The 20,407-nt window shown below is 40.6% G+C and overlaps 1 protein-coding gene across 1 annotated transcript in view; it reads left to right on the top strand.

Moving 5' to 3' along the window:
• The window catches only part of NAV2 (neuron navigator 2), a 242,657-nt gene that overhangs the window by 171,279 nt on the left and 50,971 nt on the right, over nucleotides 1–20,407 (top strand). The window contains 2 exon segments of the mRNA XM_009334531.1: nucleotides 13,818–13,956; nucleotides 19,207–19,501. Of these exon segments, the coding sequence (XP_009332806.1) occupies nucleotides 13,818–13,956; nucleotides 19,207–19,501 (434 nt within the window).

The following is a 20,407-nucleotide window of genomic DNA, read 5'->3' as shown; positions in this document are numbered from 1 at the left end:
GTGACCGGCCGCCAACTGGATTGAACTCCATTCACCACAGCTCTCTGGGCCCGGCCATCCAGCCAGTTTTTTACCCAGCAAAGAGTACGCCCGTCCAAGCCATGAGCAGCCAGTTTCTCCAGGAGAATGCTGTGGGCATTGGATGAATGCTGTGGATCTTCATTTTTCCAGACCCGCTTCTCCTGGCTCCCTTTGGAACCACGCTGAAAAACCACAACTTCACAGGGTTGTAGCAGTTAGGGTCTATTTTCTACCATATCTCTTATTGTGGGTTTATGTTGCTTCCAGTGTTCCTCTGGTTTTAACTAGAAATACCTTCTCAGGATTGACAATAACATGAGTACAACAAGTTGGTTTTTTTTTTTTTATTTACTTTAACACAAAACAGTTTGTTTAGGTTGATACATAGAATTTTAGCCCTACAGTGTGATGCATAATAGTTGTAATGGTGCAGCAGTGTTGCTGTGTTCCTGCTTTTATTTTCTCGTGCATATATTTAATCAATGAAAGTACTTTAAAAAAGGTATATTTTTGTTTAATGTGCTCAAGTTAAAAGGATAGAAGTGTTTTCAAAAGTGTGTTTGAGTCTGTTCAGAATATGTTTTGTCTTTCCAGATATATTTTTCCCTCATTTAAATAATCTTAGTGTTCTTTAGGAGGAAAGAAAGAAAAAGAAGGCTTAAAAAATAACTGTTGATTTTTTTATGACATCAGTTTACCCAGTTGTAATGGACTCTCTTCCAGGCTGAAATGTGGCAGACGCTTCATACCACACACTGTAAAACAGCTTACAAAGACTGTGAAGCGCAGGGTCTTTACAGCCTATGCTGCTTGCATTACTTTTATAATCATTGCAGTCATCAAATGCAGACATTTTATAAGCTCCTAACTGATATATCTCAGCTAATGAGAAAAAAATATAAAGGAAATTAACATATTGCGGTAAAACCCCAAATTTCAGGCGTTATGGTGTTCTCTAAGGGAAAGTTTGAAATGCAGCAAGATTTATGCTGCTTTAACCTAGAATGCAAACTTGTAATTATGGTTTTGGGCCTTTTCAAACAAGAATCAAACCACACATTTCTTTGATAAGTCTTTTCTTTTGGTCTACAATTTTAGCTCAGTTCAGACCGTGGACACAATTCTTACTGAGGTTAATGGGAATAGCACACGAGTGTGGGGAGAAAGAACAAGCAATTGGAGGTGCAGTGCTTTTATTACACTGAGTATTAGGACACTTTGCAGCCTTTTCTGAGCAGCTGTTCTTTAGGTAAATTAATACCTGGGGTCTCTTTACTTCTCCCCAACTTTAACTACCATAAAAGAACTTAATGTAAAGCTGTTCGCAGCTTATCTCACCCGATTGCTATGCGAAACTTCCAACACAAACGCTTTTATAAACTGCAGCCATAACACACTAATCTTCTGAACTTCCTGACCCATAAAACTATGATTATTACTACATGTAAAATTCATCTGGAAATATCCCTCTGTATTTAGTGCTGTGGGTATTATGTTGCAAAATCCTTTGCAGTGTAAGGGCTGCCAGGAAAGCGAAGGACAATGGGGCTGTAGATTGGTGTATAGAGAGTAACGCTGTACCTTAATCTTGTGATTTTGGTTTTATTTGGAGCTGGTGATTCAACAGATGGGATGTTCAGATTCTTTTTTTTTTCCCCTAGGTTACAATTTCAGATTTGATTATTTTTGGAATTAGAATATTTCTGGCTCTTCTTATTTACTGTTAGCTACAGGTCAGTCGCTAATTTCCTATACAACTCTGTGAGCAGATAATTAAGAAACATCATGTTTGTGGGAGCTATTTTGATGAAGACAGGAAGGATGTTAGAGATTAGAAGAAGCTTTGCTATTCCAGTTGTGATGCTTTTAAGTATCTGTAATATCTGAGAGTTATCTCTAGTAACTATTCTGTGATTGAAGTAATGAATGAGGAGCAATAAAGGATACCAGTTAAACTCAGCAGAGGCAAGAAAGGATTAATAATAGTCCATGAGTATTTTTACCCTCACTTTCATTATGGATAATACATTTTTTTTTAAAAAAAGCTATGTGATTCTTGTCTAATCTTCAACAGAGATAATGACATCTGCAGCTTTGCATTTATACACATACACATCGCTAAGGGGGTGCACTGAGTGCACGCTAGGGTGCAGACATACCAAAAAGCAGAATAGTCATGTTTCTATCTTTTATTCACCACCAGACTAACTTAATATAGATAATCATCCAGCTGCAAAAAAAAATTAAAAAAAAAGTTAAATGAACAGCCTTTTTTCACTTTAAAACACAAACATTTGTGTTAAATGATGCTTTTCCCAAGCCGCTTTTATTATTAGTATTGTTCTAAATTGCAAGTTGTCACATCCACTAGCCTCTAAATTACCAGTCCTCTGTGTTGCTATAGTAACACCGTGGCCACTAAAATACAGACTCCAGCGTAGAAAGGCAAGCTCAGACTGCGACTCAGTTATTTGAAGGTTTTGGCAGCAGAGTATCTCCACAAAGTCTTTATTTTATAACCTTTGAATACTTGCATTTTAACTCTTTCAACCAAAAATACAGCATTGTGCTAAAAGATGCGTTTTATTTAAGATAGGGTACCCAAGCTGAACAGAGTTAATACATACATGGCTATAGTTGACTTCTGACTACTCTTTCCTTCTCTTCTTTTTGATTTCGGGCCAAATGATTGATGGTTTTCTTGAGGTGAGGCTAAGAGGACAGCGTGGTATTGTCTTCTCCCCTTCCTCCATCTGAAAGGCTGCCCATCTCCTTTTCATGACGCAATCCCTCATCAGTAACCTGGACAACGGAAATCTACCCTGGTTGGACTAGAAATGGAGTTTCTTGTTTAGTGAACAAGTCTTTCTGTAATAAAGGGAATGGACTTGTGTATTCCCATTTGGCTGGAAGTCAGTGTGTTGGTCAATGCTAGTAACCGTAAGAGTCAGTGTTTTGTGTGTGTCCCCATTTAAATAACGAAATATGATAAAAGTTATACGCTCTATCTTGAATTTAGTCCCTTCTCCTTGTGCATATTACTGTAATACACTCTTAATTTCATGAGCTCAGACCTTTTTTTCCTAATCTGTTCTCTCCATTTTGCAGTCTAATTCCCTGACTTTCAACTGTTTGTTGAGTTCATCTTATCTCCTCTCCGTGGCTTTACATCTGATAGATGTCTCTTTTCAGCCTCAGACCACCTTCTCAGACCTCACCCCTAACCTCCGTTTCCCTATTCCAACTCCTTGTCTCCAGACTCTTCACACATCTACTTGTAGCCTTTCTCCCGCCGACTCCGTTCTGCTCACAGTGACCTTGAACCGGTCCCTTGGTTCTTCATCTACCCGTGGGCTCCCTGACTTCTCACTATAGTCTTCTACTCCAAACTCCAGCGCTGCCTTCCATGCCCAACTGGCCATGGCTATCCAACACCACTGCGTTTTTCATCATCTATGTTATTCTTACAATTCCCCTTATATTTCTAGTATTTCTCTTTTTTGGGGTACATCTATCATTTCCTGCTCTGTGGCCATTAGCACACGGGAGACTCCGTGAGTGATGAGTCTACATGGGCTGTAAGTTGTGACCAGCTTTTCGGTTCTCACTGTCTTACAGGTTTCCTAATGTTTACAGATTACGTTCGTGCAGCACCTAGCATAAGGGTAATTAGTGCCTCTGAGCACTACTACCCACAGTAAATAGAGCTGGTGTAATTTCCCATATTAGAATAAAAAAATCCGACATGTACGACAGAATGCAGAGATCTGGGAAGAATCCTGTCAGAAAGTATTTATATTAGGCTAAAATAAGAATTTTGAATGCTAACCACCATAAACTTTATCAACCAAATATGTATAAATACTCATCTCTCTTCTACTTGAAATGAGGGGAAGTAATAAGCCCCTGACTTTACAACTGTAAATAAGGATTAGTGTGTTTAATCCCTACTCGGATAGATCTTACATATCTTGTCCCAGTTTCATAAGGTCTTTATTGGGGATACCAGTGGATAAATTGGTATTTTCAGTACCATTTGTATTGAAAATTTTTTTCTCCCCCCCCCCCCAAAAAAAAAAAAAAAGAATTTTGTATTTTAACAGTATTCCAAATATTCTATGTTAAAACATTTGGGGTATGTCTCCTGCCACATTCTCATAAAACGATAGTTGTTTCAGCAGTCATGTTGTTGTATCCCTCTATAAAAGCAGAGTAGAAGCTATGCTTTTAGAGATTGTAGTCTTAGCTGAGAGCAAATACTGTCATTTAGTACCTTCAAGTACGGGGTTGCTGACATGAGCTCTTACCTCATACGACACGGTATGTGATCTGGAGGCACCCCGTCTGCCTGCTTTACTGCCATCAGGTTACAGCTTTTCACAGATGACCTAGTCCCAGCAGAAAGTCTTGACCTCTCACTTTTTCAGCACTTCAGAGGTTAATTTTGTTGAGGGATCAGATTTCTTTCTAGGGGAAGTTTCTGATGATCACCTTCTAGCTAGGCTTTACTTTCCGGTGTCTTTCAGAGCTGCTGAATGGTGAGGGCTCTGTTGGAAAACAACCTTGCTCCAACTTTTTTCCAAGTCTCTTCCTAGATAATCAAGTTACGAGCTGTTTTATTTGGGAGGGGGGTGTTGGATGGTAGCCTAATGAAGGTATCAACCTGCAAAATAAATCTAAGCCCCTTCTCTGGAATTCTTCATGGGCAACAAGGTGGAGAAGTGCATTGGCCTGGGAATATTGCAAGGTAAGAGATTTTCTGCACTTTTGAAAGCACGGAAGTCTGTTGTGTTACACCTCCGTGTAAGCAGGTTTAGCTTTGTAAATGCTGGCAGCAATGGAAACACATTAGATGATGGAGTAAATCTGAGAAGTTTTCTCCCTGCCCTATCTATTTCATTTGAATCGCTGTATGCTACATGAAATCAGTGTATTTTTAGTAGATTACAAATACTTGAATATCCTAATAGGAAATTCCCCATGTGAGAACTGACAGCTATTACTGTATTTGGTTTTGGGGGGGGGGTGTTCTGGCTTTACTTCAGGATTTTCTGAGGTTTAGCGATAATTATTAGCGTCTCATAGGTTGCAATCTAACCGGCTATCTTTCCACTAGTGTTACAGGCTTTTAGCCTCAGAAAACTATGGGGCTTTGTTATATTTTAGCCCTGTAAGTTTGCTTTCGGTGCGAAGGAGGAACCTCTATGGGAATGAGCTCACTCGACAGGGAAACAAAGGCGTGTGTGAGGCTCTTTCAGGCCAGATCACAGCCCAGAGTGCACTTGCTTTTTAGCACATAATATGCAGTTCTTATTCTCACTCCGGTGCAAATTTCTGTCGTCCTCCTGATTTGTCTGAGTAAGGTTAGAAGATCTTTTTCCTTTTTACAGTTTCTTTCAAATAAACCTAATACTAAAGGCTGGCATAAGCCAGCGTTTATTGGTACTACTTAGGATGTTGCAGTTGTGCTAGGAAAAAACCTGCTTTCAGAACTGGTGGTGGCTGGCATCTTCCACACACCTCCATATTACAATGAATAAAGTATTTCACTTGATTATGTGTCTGTCCTATAAATCACTGATGTGATAATGACGGTTGTTTTTCAGTGGTTTAGCTTCCTGAGGGACAGTGCTGTGCCCTGTGATCAAATTAACACCTTTTATTGCCAAGTTCAGCTTTATTTTAAGACATACGTCAGCGGGCTGTAATGCGTTCAGAAAGAGAAATTTTGTGTCTTTCTCCTTTTTTCTGACGGGAGAAGAGCGTGCAAGCGTATGCGTTACCTTTGTCTCCATGTGCTTTGCTGCAGCTGATACTGCTGTGTGAGAGGAGCGGTTCTGGGTTGTGAAATCTGTGTTTTGCTGTGCACAGGTTTTTGCCTTGATCAATTTCTGTAGAAGCTTTACTGTGTATCCTGAATAATGAAGAACTTCAGCAGTGACTGTGAACTGCTTCAAGTCTTCATGCCTATCACGTATTCATTTTATGTCTGCACGTTTCTTGCGCAGGACTACAGCCTGCAGACCTTACAAGATTTGCATTAGTGGAGTTACAGCATCAGGAGGGATTAAAACAAGACCGGGGAGCGAGGGAGCCGTATTCTACCTGCCAGCTGCTGGAGGTTTTGGCTCTGTGGGTGTGTTTAGTAGGCACCTTTCCTGGGTGAGGCTGCCCAGTGGTCCCAGTTGGCCATTTGTGCTGGAGGAGCGGGTGGGTGAGTGGCCCTGGCCGGCTGGCAAGTGACCCTGGCCGGGTGGGGGGGCAAGTGGCCACAGGGGCAGGTGGGTCCAGCCCCTTTTGAAAGCCCACTCAGCAGCAGGGAATTTAAATGCTTCTTGCATAGTTTTGTTTCCATACTACCTTGGTTTTTTTGTTGCCTTTCCTTCTACGTTTTAGTTACGTCGGTCCTGTAAGAATTTAGCTAATTCTCCTTTTTCTTCTTGGTGTTTAAGCCTGTTTTTATTGTGTTTTGGAGCCTTTGGCAAAGCAGGCTGCCAGGTACCAGTAACTGCCGGTGAGCTGCTGAGCTCTCACCAGCTCAGTCCAGTGCTGGGCGAGCGTGCAGGTGCTGATGAGTGTCAGAAACCATGTCAGTGTTTTCAGTAAGTGCCGCCCCTTCCTTAAGTCGTAACTTAAATAATGCCTTTGTACGAGGAGGTGATGTGATCCCGAAGGTATCTGCTTTTGGGGGAGAAGAAAGCATAAACTGTTAAGTAAGGCAGGGGAAAGAAACGGGCACAATCTGGGGTTTGGTTATCGTAACTCTCCAGCCCCTGGGGAGGGCACCTTCTCCGCCTGCCTGGGGGAGTGAGGTGTTCGGGCTGGGGCCTGGCCGAGAGGGAGGAGGAGGAGGCATATTGCAGTGGTGATCCACACCTAGATCTTTGCCAGGGAGCTCCTCCCCGCACCCTCACTCCAGGGGGAGTGCAGGGAGCTGGGGCCGTCCATCGCAGCATCCCCAGAGGCTTTAGCTTGACCTCTGTGGTTTTGTTCAGTCCATCGCTGTCGCACACAGGCTGTACGCTTCACAGGGATTTATCTTCTGGAGAGCACCAGAGGCTTTGTACATAAACAAGGATTTCTGACTTTCATTAGAAGACTTTTCTCAGCGATTCTTACTGTCGTGGAAACAAAGGCATAACAAACAAAGTATTTTTTTTACATAATAACAGCTAAAATTTAGCACTGATCTTATTGTGATATGGTCCATCGCTGTCGCACACAGGCTGTACGCTTCACAGGGATTTATCTTCTGGAGAGCACCAGAGGCTTTGTACATAAACAAGGATTTCTGACTTTCATTAGAAGACTTTTCTCAGCGATTCTTACTGTCGTGGAAACAAAAGCATAACAAAGTATATTTTTTTACATAATAACAACTAAAATTTAGCACTGATCTTACTGTGATATGAAGACACGTGATTTTTCTTCCCAGCTTTCACTGGTGCAAATCAGTCACTGGAATCGCACAGAAACGATCAGGGATGAGTATCAATGCCATGGCCTTCAAAGCAGGGAGGTGAGGGTGTCACTGGCCGCGGGGGTGCTCTGTACACCCGGTGTAGGGCTGGTCTATAAACTGCTTTATAAACCTAGTAAGTCTTCAGACAGAACAGTAAATGGGGGACACACCAAAAATATGGTTTATAGGTCGTGAGTCCAGGAAAAAAGGGTTAGTAGCTGGTTGGAGCTTTTTCCAGTAAATTGTTCAGATCTAGCTGGGAGTTTGTGTTCCTCCAGCACTTGGGTCAAAGGCAGTGCCTTGCTCTGGTTTCTCACCTTCCCCCGAGGCTGTGCAATGCCAGAGGAACCATTGTTGTGAACAATGGCCAAAAAAACAAGTTCCACCAGTCAAGTATTTTACGACCGAATACAGTTGAGCTGGCTGCTGCATTTAGTGACTCTAGACAGTGAATGACTGAAGGGTCTCTATGCAGATGGAGAAGTTGCCATTGGAATGTCTGCTTTATAGCAGGAGATGATGAGTTTCAGGAGAAAGTCAGATTGCTTTCATGAAGCTTCAGGGTGTTTCAAATGAGAACCTCCCTGAGATTAGCTGGGTTTAGCAGCTCCTATGTGTGTACACCCAGCTGTGTTTCACTTGAAGCTTGGTCAAATTCCTGGTCAGATTTTAAGGGACAAAATAAAACCCAGTGTTATTTTTATAAGGTTATTAGCACTGATATAAAAAGATTAAATGAAAAGAGCATGTGCAGTTTTGTAGCTTCTACAAATCTTTTCTTACCCAACCTTTTTCGACACTAATTGATACTTTTCTTCTGTGAGTTGTTCTCTTTTACAAATAGGTATTTTAAATGTAAATCCTGAAATGTTATCTTGGATGAATTCTAAACAGAGCTTGACAGAGACCTGCATTTCAGCTTGTTGGCCGTAAACGGAATATTCACTAAACATGAAAACGGCCTGGATAGCTCGCAGCACACTTAGGGCAGTTTAACTCTGCACCAAAAAATGTCATTAAAAGGATTAGATTCTGCTCCAGAAAGAACAGCTGGAAATGGTCTCTATTCGTTTTGCCTGGTTTGCTTTTCACTTTTCATGGTCTGGCTTTACAGCGTTTCAAGGTAACAGGGCTGTCCCTGGGCTTCACCTTCGGTTAGAAACTAAGTGGTTTATTTTAAAATACCTATAATGAGATGTAATAAGAGGAGAGTAACTGAAGACATGGAGAAGGTGGGTGATTAATAAGCATGTAAAATATGTTAATTAAGTTCTCTTCAAGTAGATTTCCACCCATTCTTTTGCAAACAGTTATTTGTCACCTTTCATAACAATTTGGAAGGAAAACCATGCAAGGGTCTGTATATGGTTTTTGGATTTCTGACACAGTGATGGCAGTATTGCAGGAAATCCCAGAAGAAAACAGTGGAAACTGCAGTACTTAGTATCTCGTGTTAATGCACATTTACATTTATCTGGCTTTTTTATCTTTCCTTTTAATTCTTTGAAGATGCTGTGAAGTTTCAATCATTTTGCACCTTGACCTTTTTTTTTTTGTTCTCCTATCAACTCATAAATAGTTAAATTTTTAGGTAGAAGAGGATAATTACCATGTTTCCACTTGAAATATTGTAAAGCCCCAAGGCCCTGTCTTGGACAAATGTATTTTTCAGCAGCTCATTGTAGTTTTGGTTTTGACTGAAGATCCAGCAAAGTTAAAATCCACACCCATCCGTAGAGCAGGGTGCATTTTCAGCCTTTAACAATAGCTTTATTTAGTGGGATTTTAATGGCTCCTTTGCTTTGGACTTGCAAAGGGGGAAGATTTCTGCAGTGAGGGGGCCTGTCCTGAGGGTTGCAGGATGGTTTCATGTGCCATGCAGTCCAAGTTGACAAAGAAGAGCCAATTCCGTGGATGATGATTGTGCAAGATGGAAAAGTGCTGATAGACTGGAAAAATACAAGTCTGAGCCTAACCGCTTTGCAAACCTGTTTTGAAAAGCAGCTTTGAGTAGTTGACCTGGTGCTGCATGTGGGCAATCTATAGTAGCAACATTGTTAGTCGCATTAGGGCAAGCAGGCTGAGGTGGGGACAGAGAAGACGGTGCTTAGGGCGCTTGGTTTCATAGAGAGCCAGAGGCAGCTTTGTGGGAGTTTTTAAGTGATGGTGGTGATGGTTTTTAAGTGGGTGGTTGTATAATTTTCATATATAATACACTTTTAAGACTTTTTTGTAATTTTCAGTAATCAAAGTAAAGTTTCAGGTGATTGATCAAATACAGAAAGGAAAGCCCAAACATTTCAGCTTCAGGTTATGGTTGAGTAGACTTTCGCTGACATCAGAAATTATTAATTGCACCAGCTAAATTACAAAGATGTTATCTTGGCTCTGGGAGCCAAGAACACTGTAATTAGGGCTGTTAGATTCCCCATGCTCTGCTTCCTTGCTTTTGACTTTAACCATCACGGCACTGGATCAAGGTAAAAGTGAACTAATTTATGTGGAGGGCTTGGGTTGTTTCAAGCACAATGTGAAATAGAGAGACCTCAATTTGTTAACAGATGCTGTCCTCTCAAGAAGCTGCAGTCTTCACCTGCAGATACAGACATGGAGCGGCGAGTCCTGTACTGTTGTATATTACACCAAATAGGGTGTGATAGGCTTCTTGGAGGGAAGAGCTTTTAGTGTAATGGATCATTGACAGCAGGTTAAACAGTATATGTGCTTTAATTGCATTACTTTTTAGCAGTATATGTTGTATGCTCACAAAGTTGCTTGTGTTGACATCTAATTTACAGAGTTCAGTGGATTCTACACGCATCTCGCTTGCATTAAAAGCAGCTCTAGTGCTACTCCAAAGGACAGCATCCATAATTGTTTATGTAGGTTTTAAAAGTTATTTTAAATTTCTTAAGGTGTTGTGTCTTGTTCTCTTACATCCTATTGTTCTTCTAGCTAGAGACTGACCCCTCCCACCCCCGTACTTAAGTGATTTTTTTAAATAAAGCTAAACCTGAGATGTCTGGTTTTAGCTGCATCTTACCTTGTCAGAACAGCTGTGTGCATCAGTATCATCGCTTGGTGTCATCAGCATGCCTGCAAGAGCTGTGTTGCTTAGCTTCTGGCAGCCAATAGACATCTATCTTTGGACCTCAGAATAGCTAATCTATTTTAATTTAGTAACAGATTAGTAAACTTGAAAATACGGAATCTGAGTTGTTCGTAGTTTCTGTCAGAACATGAAAGACTTAAAGCCCGGGATTTACTTAAGGGGAAGCCACAACCATCAATGTATTCAGGTGCATGTTTCTACCTTTGTCCTCAGGCACATGTCCCTGTTCAGAAGGGCATTCAGATATTTCCATAATGCCTTAGATTGCCCAACTGAAGTCAACAGGACTGGTTGATGCCAGTAAAACTACTTATGATTAACATTAGACACATTCTTTAGATGCTGATGAACTGGCGCCTGTGATAGTTTTAGGAATGGCGAATGGTTGGAAAGGTAATGTTTCTGTACATTCAAGGTGGAACTATGAGTCCCACAGAAGAACATTGTTGTATTGGGGGGGGCATTGTCATGTCTCTGTAAGAAGGAAGTTAAACTGTGAAACATGGAAAACACTGGCACTTCTCATCTTATTAGGATTTTATTATAGGCTCAGAAATAGAAAAGAAGATGTTAGTTGCTACACACAACTTTGGAAAACGAGGAGCATATTCTTTTATGCAGTTATATTAATAAATCTTTGGTAACCTTATTTATAGACTCATAAAATCGAGGAATTGTAATTGCTTTATGTTACAGGTTTTGAAATAGAAGTAAATATCAGTTATAGGGCCTGTGTTTAAAAACTGAAATTTAGAAGTAATATAACTTTCAATATTTTGCATTATAATATTTGATTGCCTACTCTGAAAAAAAGGTGCTTCAAAGAAGTCTTTTGATTCTTTTCCAAGTCTTCAATTTTTCCATACTAGGCACTGGGGGGCGAAAGACGAAATATTTTTTTTTTCCCCCCTTTACATTCTGTGGATTTCTTTGTATGGTCAGCACATCTTTCATTCAGTTATGCTGAGGAAGATTTTGGAAAATAGCAAATAAAACTGTTGTGTCGAATCTGGCTGGCTGGCTTTCTCAGATTCAACAGGTCTCGCATTGTGTATGGAGTTTTATTTTAACATGTGCTTCTATTTTCTATTACAGCGGATTCCTCTTTAAAAATATCCAGGTGAAGGCAAATCTAGGGGGAAAAAAAGATATCTTTCCTTTAAATTGTAGCATCACCAACGCTGTAGACTACAGCGTTTCTTTCCAATCAGGAGAGCTGGAGCGTTCGTGAATTTATCAAATAGTGTTTGGAAAATTTGTCTGCAAAGCCAGGGTCTTGCCTGTAACTGGGGCACTCCTGGAAGTCAATCAGAACTGGCAGGAGTGTGTTTGTGTAAGTTGGAGGACACCAAATGAAGGGCCACCTCAAGGCTCCATGAAACGGAGCCTGCAGCAGGGGTCAGCGGTTGGTCCCGGTGTCTGTCCGTGTCCATCCCTGTCTCTCCCCATCCTGTCCTCTGCCGGCAGAGCAGCGTGGCTGAGCACTCCCAAATTTCCTGACAGCTAAATCAATCCGGCTTGCTGAAACTGTTGATCTGAGCTTCCCAGCTGGCCTTGTCTGCAGTGATACGGGGAGAACTGGCACAAATGACTGTGCTGGCAGATTGATGAGGACTGTAACTGGGAACAAAGCAGTAGCAAAGAGCAGCTGCGAGCAGTAACCCTTTCTGCAGGCACGCAGAGGTGCGCGTCCCCGTGGGCACTGCTGTTCATGTGGTTCAGCAAATTGTGCTGCTGGTTAAGCTGTCCTCAGTTCCCTGAAAGGCCTTACGTAGATGTGGGTGAACACAATATTCCCAAGTAAGCAAAAAGCAATTAAAAATTATTAAAGCATCGTTAAAACCTGTACGGGTAGCTGTTTTGTAACACTAAGTGAGAAAAATGAAAGGCTTTTCATTTCAAAGTTGCTAAAGGTTATCTAGTGGCTATATAGTAAGTCAGTGGTGAAGCCATGAATAAAAGTCAAGAAAGCAGACGTAGATTGCCTTAGTTTACATAGTTCAATTACATAACACGCAATTCAATTTTAAATGCATACATTAAATATCCGGTATATCAGTTTGTGAATGGCTTCCACTCTATGGTTAAAAAAACTCACTGCAATCTCTGTTACACTATTGTGTAACTTTACACTATCAATGTAAAGCAAACAGAAACGCAATAGGGAAGAGAGTCTGGAGCTCCCAAAATCCAAGGCTGTGGTGATGCATAGCTAGAGAACTGCCAGGAGGTGAGCTCGTACCACTAGATTTCGCAAATGATCTATGAAATATGTATTTATGCATTTCCAGCAGTAGTTATGCATCAGTGGACTGAAATGTCTTCTTACTTACAGGACACTGTTTCAATCCCAGCTTTATTGTTCTTGGAGGTGGAGCACTTGTAAGCCGGTTTATAAATCTCTTCCTTAAGCAGCTTATTTTTAAGGGCATTTTAGGGGTGGAGCGTCCGGCTTGACTTTTAGATCATTTGGATTCTGTCGGTTCTAACACTCAAATCGCTTCAGGCATGGACATTTCTCATTGGTGCTTTCTGTGTCCTAAGCTTCCAGTTACGCCTTTCTCATTTACTAGAAAATGTTGAAGCTATCACACGGTGGAAGAAGGTAGTCCCGAATAGTAAGCTGTTAATATGACTCCTTGACAAGGATGTGTTGTACGGCTCGGGAGGGGTATGTGCCATCTGAACAACTAGACTTTAAATTACTGAAAATTTCTGAGACCAGTGATGCTGTCGATGGTAGATGCAGGTTGTTTCCCAGGTCTATGTAACAACCAGGTACAAAAGGTTGCTTCAGGATGATTTTTTTTCCTTGCATTTAAGTTCCATCTGTGCGTTACGGCTTAGCAAGTCAATGCTACACCTACCTGGAGATGCCTTCTTACCACCACCTTCCCCTGCTCTGGGACTGCAGGCATAAATTTCAGGAGTCACTTGAAAGTTTATTTACTCATACAATCTTTCAACTGAGTCAGGAAGAATTGCATCATCGGTGCTATCGGCTTACCGATGGTATACATTAGGCTTTGTGGCAACCATACAGTCAATGAGCTGTATGAATTTAGACTTGAAGTACAACGAAGATAAGTTAGGAAAACGAGTGTACCGTTTTCATTTGGCAACCGCAAGTAGGATAAGGCTTGTAGAAATAATACTTTTCCTTTTGAATGATGTTTCATCTTTTGACCCTTGTTTTCTACCTTTGTTGTGCTTTTTCTCCAGCTGGGATGACAGCAGCTCTGTCAGCAGTGGGATCAGTGACACCATAGATAATCTCAGTACTGATGACATTAACACTAGCTCCTCTATCAGCTCCTATGCCAACACACCTGCCTCCTCCCGCAAAAACTTAGATGCACAGGTAAGATTTCTGGTTTAGACAAGCAACACTGATACTTATTATTTTCTCTGTGCAGTAGGTATACTTGTTTTAAGTTGCATGAGCTTGAACACACAGACAGCCTTCAGTACGGACAGTATCACTGAAAAGGCAATGTCAAGCAATAGTGACTACCATATCATACGTGGCATTTATGAATATTTCCTCTGTGCATGGAATCCGTGGCATCTCTGCTGTGGTGGTGTGGCAACAAACGGGCTCTGCCTTCCTAGCGGCACTGCTGTCCAGAAAACATGCATCAACAGATGGGATTTATTTTCTTTTAAGCTCTAGAAAAGGTAGTATGTTTTTTCTTAATGAATAGAGTTTAATTAAGTCAACATGAAGGTTTAAAGATTATTTACACTTCCATCAGAAATGTAAGCGTGCTATGCAAATGAAATAGATTATTTTAAACTTCCAGAGCTGCGTGTTACTGCAGGCTTTCTATTTTTGGCAGCATTTCGTAGGAGGATAAATTTTACATCCATCAGCAGCCTACGTGTACATTTTGTGCTCAGACACCACACATCCAAAGAGGGTAAAACAAGTGAAGGTATCCAACAGTTTTTCATTCATCAATTAGACTGCATAGTACAGAGATTTGCGGTAATATAGACTGCTTTTTTCCCCAATTACATAGATTTTTTTTTGGAAAAGCATGGGACTAGGAAGTCCAGCTTTGTTCTTTGTACACCCACCTGCTCGAGGGACTCAGGTGTTGTGTGTCGAAGCAACCGGTCTGCAGTGACTTGGCATTGCAGCAGGTAGAGGAGAGGGATGTAGGCATGACCTTCTCCTCTGTTACTTTCCTCTTTTATTGTTCTCCAGTCCTTTTCACGACTGGACTCTAAATCTGGTTTTAATATCAGTTTTAATGTAGACGTGTGGTTGCTGTGAAGTGTTACTCTGCCTACAGGACTGTGGTGCAAGCATATATTACTCTTTGTTCCCTTGCCACGAAGTGCATATTTGAGCCTACATTAAAGATTTCCAGTTAGCCTCTGGTTGTGTATCAGCGATTGCATGTGTGCTCAAAACTGCTAATACAAGTCCCATACAAGTTGAGAGGAGTTAAGATCTATGAACTGTGTTTTTCGGTACGTAACAGAGAGAGTAACATAGACAACTAGAAGTACTTTTCTGACAATTGTTACCGTCTCAACGTTGTAATACTGTTGGGAAAAAAGGAAGAAAAAGGGAGACATGACTAAACATTTACCTAAGGAAAAAAAATAGAAACTCATTTGACTTCTGTCTTCTGATGGATCAGATTCTTGGAAACACCTCTGAGAGATCAAAATCTGTGTTGACGAACTCCTCTTCCTCCTCCACAACTCTTACAGCATCCAAGAGAGTGCAGACATACACCAGAAGAAAAGCAGCTGAAGCTTGTATAGACAGTAAAGCATAGTCATTAGAAGTGAAAGCTGGGAGCTAAGACGTACAATTTGTGTTTGCAGTTTTTTGATTTGTGCTTGTGACCTGCTTCTCTCCTCAGATTTCCTGGCTGACAGTATTTTTCTAGGTATTACTGTTATCTGCAAATTATTATCCATAAAATACTTTGTTTTCATTTGAACAGAATATCCTAATCTTGTCAACCAAGGGAATGAAAATAGCTTGGAGTGATGGAAGCATGAGTAGCTCGCAGGGTTGATTTTTTGCTGCCCAAAGTAGTCCCCACAGCTCATGCAACAGTGAATGCTACATATATGCCTTTTATGTCTTACCTAGAGTACTGTACAATGGCCTGTGCCCAGGTTTGCGTTCCCCTTTGTGGTGAGCCACAAAGGACTGACAGACATCTGCACAGGGATGTAGGCTTCTCGTCTCAGGGTATCCACTGCTTTGGTTCTCCTGAATAGTAGGCACTATTCTTTTAAGCTGCTGTGATTCTGCCACATTTTTTTGAGGTGGTACAGAAGTTGGATTTCAGATCATTAAAGACGGAGCTTGAAGCTAATACATGTGTTGACTGGGAGTCCAGACAAATAATACAGCGACATCAAAGGGAGAGAGCCCTAACATGTCAGTGTCTGCTGATAAAAATCAGTAACTTATTCAGAATCATCTCTGCAAAGGAAGAAGGCATGGTTGCAGTAGAAAAAAAAGTCTCTGCTAAGAAATTGGTTTTCAGAGCTGCTGAGTACCCCATACTCCAGAAGCTGTAATTTCTCCATCTTTAAGAAGCAGGACTTAAATATGATATTAACTCCATCTTCATAGACATTCATGGTTGTAGTCCCTTTTTGTAACAATGCTATGAAGATGTTCGCAAGTTGGTTCTGAACAAGTCAGTGATTGGAACCAGAATTTGCCTTACCACGTTCCCCTGTCTTGCTCCGATCATGCCAAGCACCAAACCACCTAATGTAGCTGTACCACTTTTGACATCCTCATATTTTTCCCCTATATTGCACAGACTTAGATAAGTTACCTTTTAACACAGCACTGCATATAGTATGCCTTTAAAGTCATGTCATGCGCATATTTGAAGGAGAAATTAAGACCTGGTGGGCATTTGAAAATAACTTATTTAACTGAAATAAGATGGAAGAGAGGAAGCGATCAAGTAATAAACTCGTTCATGTAGTGCTGAAAAGATCAGAAGATAGAAAGGAAACAATTCCTTTACATAGAAAAGAGCAGCATCTTTAAGCTGTTGGATCAAGACAACTTCTCAGTTTCATTGGAGCAAAGACGGGTTTGGTCTGTTCACAGCTTCATGGGTAGATTTACAAAACTGTAGGAATAAGTTGAGAAATCCTGGTGGTTACCGCTACTCCCAGCTCAATCGGGTGGCGGGCTTTGCTCCCAGCTCATGCTCGCTGTGTCTTGCCATGACCTCCAGCAAACAACATTTCCACTTTCACCCACTCCAGGCCTTTCAGGCGGGTGGAGTTGCAGCTGCAATCCTAAAGCCAGGTTTCACCGTGTTTTGGTTTTGATTCCTTAGTCATGCTTCTGTGCTGTTCTCAGTGTTTATCATTAAACAGAAACACCTCTGGTCGGAGGGCTTCGCGGGTAGATGTGCAGCATTTCAAAGGCAACAGAAAAAGTTGGGCCGTGGGTGTAGTAGTGGAATGAAATGGAGGAGAGCAAAGAGAGAGGACTTCTTGTAATGCTGTTCTCTGTGTTGAGACTGTACTGTTCTTACAGATGTAAAGGAGGGAAACAGAAGGTACAGGAACATTTCGTAGTCAACCAAAACTAGAATAAGCCCTTTACCAGCCAGTAGGTATATTTCTTGCTCTCGAACGCTGACAGTGTAAATAAACAATTCCAGACAAGGTACTTGAAGCAAGGTACTAAAGAGAAGACGTGAGGGATGATGTTGAGGTGGTTTTGTTGGTCGATTTTTTGTTACTTCTTGCCTGTGCTCTCTTCCAAGATCTGTAAACTTAGGAGACGTTTGCATGAAATGATGATTTTGGAGAAACACAGGACATAGAAACAGTCACGCTGTGCATTTATTGCACACCTACCAATGGTCATAAATAGAAAGGTAACCATCCCCAAACCTTGCAGCCATACAAAAGGAGGAAGTTAGAAAGCAGCATTTCATTCAAGCCTACGCTGAGTTGCTCTCTTTGAATGGAGAGGCCAGGATATGACATTTGCATAGCACGAGGAAGATACAACAAGAAAATAATGTCTAAATCCGTAATTCAGCAAATGCTTGTTAGTCTAATGGCTCGATATACAGACGAATAACCCAGGTCCTAACTATTTTGTGTGACTGAAGAAAGACCATTATGATGTGTGGTGTCAGCTTTCACATACTGATCGCTTAGACTAGTTTTTCAGGCTTTTAAGAAAAAAGTAATTACAGTAAAAAGCAGAGGAAATTAAACCACAGCCCCCCTAGATTTTTTAATATTAGCGGTGTGATCTGGTAAGAAAAGAAAAGTCATAAACTTGAAACATACTTCAGGAACTTAAAATATAGCATTTTGCTGAAAGCATGGTAAATGATCATGCGTCCTTTCCTTTTCTGTGCTGTGCTTTTCTGATTATCCAAAAGGAGTAAAAGGTTGTGGGCTTTATAATGCTTTGGGGTATTTAAAATCATTTCCTTTTAAGTGATATTACCATTCGACTACTGCACAGTACTGAGCACATTCATCTTCTGCTGAGGCTGCAGGGAAGAGATGGCATTCAACATCTTACCAAAATTCGCCAACTCTTACCTGGGAGCTTCGTGATCAAGTGTTGAATTGGCAGAATCTTTCATGGTACTGTGGTGGTTGGAGAACACTTCAGCTATGAATTTTTTATCTGGATCAGGGTCAAATGTGGACATTCATCATTTGTGCCTGATCACAAAATAGTTGGTTGTGGTGTTACAAAATTTGCCCAAATTAATCAGCAGCATTTAACAGGAGAAACAGAATTCTGCAAGAGTAATCATTAGCCATAGAAAATGCTAATGTATGGGGAATATTTTATACATGTAGGGCAATAGATTTAATTTAAGTGTTTCTGAGAATTTGGCAAAGGCTTGCTAATAAGAAAACTCTATATTTGACATTGATCTTTGCAAAAGTCTCCATAAATGACTGGCAGCACGATCAGTCTGTGCAGAGAATAAGGAAAAACAGTTTGTAAGTTGAATATAAATTAAAAACTGCTGTAATTTGTATATTTAAGTCAGACTTGAGTATTGTTAGAAAGTTGTTGGGGTTCATTTTTCTCCAGTTCTTGGGTGTCCTTCTAATATGTTAGATTAGAATGAACAGCATTCCACATCTTCAAATCTGTTCAAAAAGCTGCCTCCTCATGCTCTGGAGATCAGATTGCCAGACAAGAGATAAGGAAAGCAGCAAGAACAAAGGAAAGCTGGCTGCACAGGTTTGAAACGTTTTTTTGGCATTGCAGTAAAAGGGTTCATCAGAAATTCGAGATGGAGGATTATAAATGTCATGGAGCTGAATATGTCCTTTATGCAGTGCTTTTTTTTCCCTTTTTTTTTTTTTTTCCCCCCCTTCATTCTAAGGGGCATGACTGTTATGGTTTTTGTATTTTTTTTCCCTAGCATATTAAAAAAAAGATGTCATTGCTGGGGTTCATTTCTTGCTGTGACATTTCTTTATCAAAGGCATGTTATGTTTGTTGGTACTTAGAGATGACTGCTGAGTTTATTAATCAGTTTGATGGTTCTCATTTATGAAGCTTCTTAAAAGAAAGGCTTGCTCTGAAGGTTGTACTACAATTCCTTATCTTTCCTAGACTGATGCAGAAAAGCATTCCCAGGTTGAGCGGAATTCCTTGTGGTCCGGTGATGAAGTCAAGAAATCAGACGGAGGATCCGATAGCGGCGTAAAAATGGAGCCAGGATCTAAATGGAGGCGGAATCCTTCTGATGTGTCAGACGAATCTGATAAAAGCACTTCTGGTAGGAAGAACACTGTTATTTCGCAGACGGGCTCCTGGCGACGGGGCATGTCAGCTCAGGTTGGCATTACCACACCAAGGACTAAACCTTCAACCACCTCAGGCACATTAAAGACACCTGGAACAGGTGAGAAAAGGTGTAAGATATAAACAAGCCAAAAAGTGTGTTCAGTATGAAAACAGTTTAAATACTTTCCAGAGGCAGAACCTGAACTTCAGGTAATCCTGTCTTTATTTTTAGGTATTGTTTTAACCTGTGCAGCATCTCGTATGTCCACATTTCTATTTCTGTTCATTTGAAAATGCATATTTTGGATTAGTACACTGTGAAAGTTGTTTTCATGACAACTCTAGTCTTAAGCCAAGCTATTTATTGGGCACAGTATTGCCATATGAAGAATAAATAATATAATTTCAGCTTTTGAAGTCACGGTTAACTTTAAGAACATACAGTATGTGTGGTTGAGGAGACTTATTTTTTTTTCCCCATACTAAACCAGCATGTTAATTTATACTAAACAGTATTTAGTTCTGTATTTTCTTATAAATGTATTAGTGATTTTAACACTTGCAGATGTGTGAATGAAAATTGATTGAATTTGCATAATCAAGTAATATAAGTTAATACCTCTCCTCTTATTTGATCGTGTATGCAATTGGACATGAAAAAGTTGAAGTTGGACACTTCTTGAACAATGCCTTTTCGGAAAATTATACTAATGGCCTAACACTACTTCTGTCTAATGATAAAAAAGGATCAATCTGTGGCAGCTACAGAGGGAAACATTTTTTTCTTATCTGTCACTATTACATAAGACTGTTCTGCTTTTCGTATTCTCAAGGGCAAACACACTACATACTTTCTCTGGCGAGTCTGCATGTATAACTCACTAGAGTGGCATGTAAGTTCAGTCAGACTAGATCATAATTTTTAACCACACTCTGGTGGCTAGCACGCTTTTGCTTTTCATGCTGCTTTGAGTTTCATCATTTGCTTGATGTTTTCAAGTCATTAAATATTAGAATTCTTTTTCTA

Source organism: Pygoscelis adeliae, unplaced genomic scaffold (genome assembly GCF_000699105.1).
Source record: "Pygoscelis adeliae isolate BGI_AS28 unplaced genomic scaffold, ASM69910v1 Scaffold171, whole genome shotgun sequence".
NCBI lineage: Eukaryota > Metazoa > Chordata > Aves > Sphenisciformes > Spheniscidae > Pygoscelis > Pygoscelis adeliae.
This window is presented reverse-complemented; position numbering and strand designations above follow the sequence as displayed.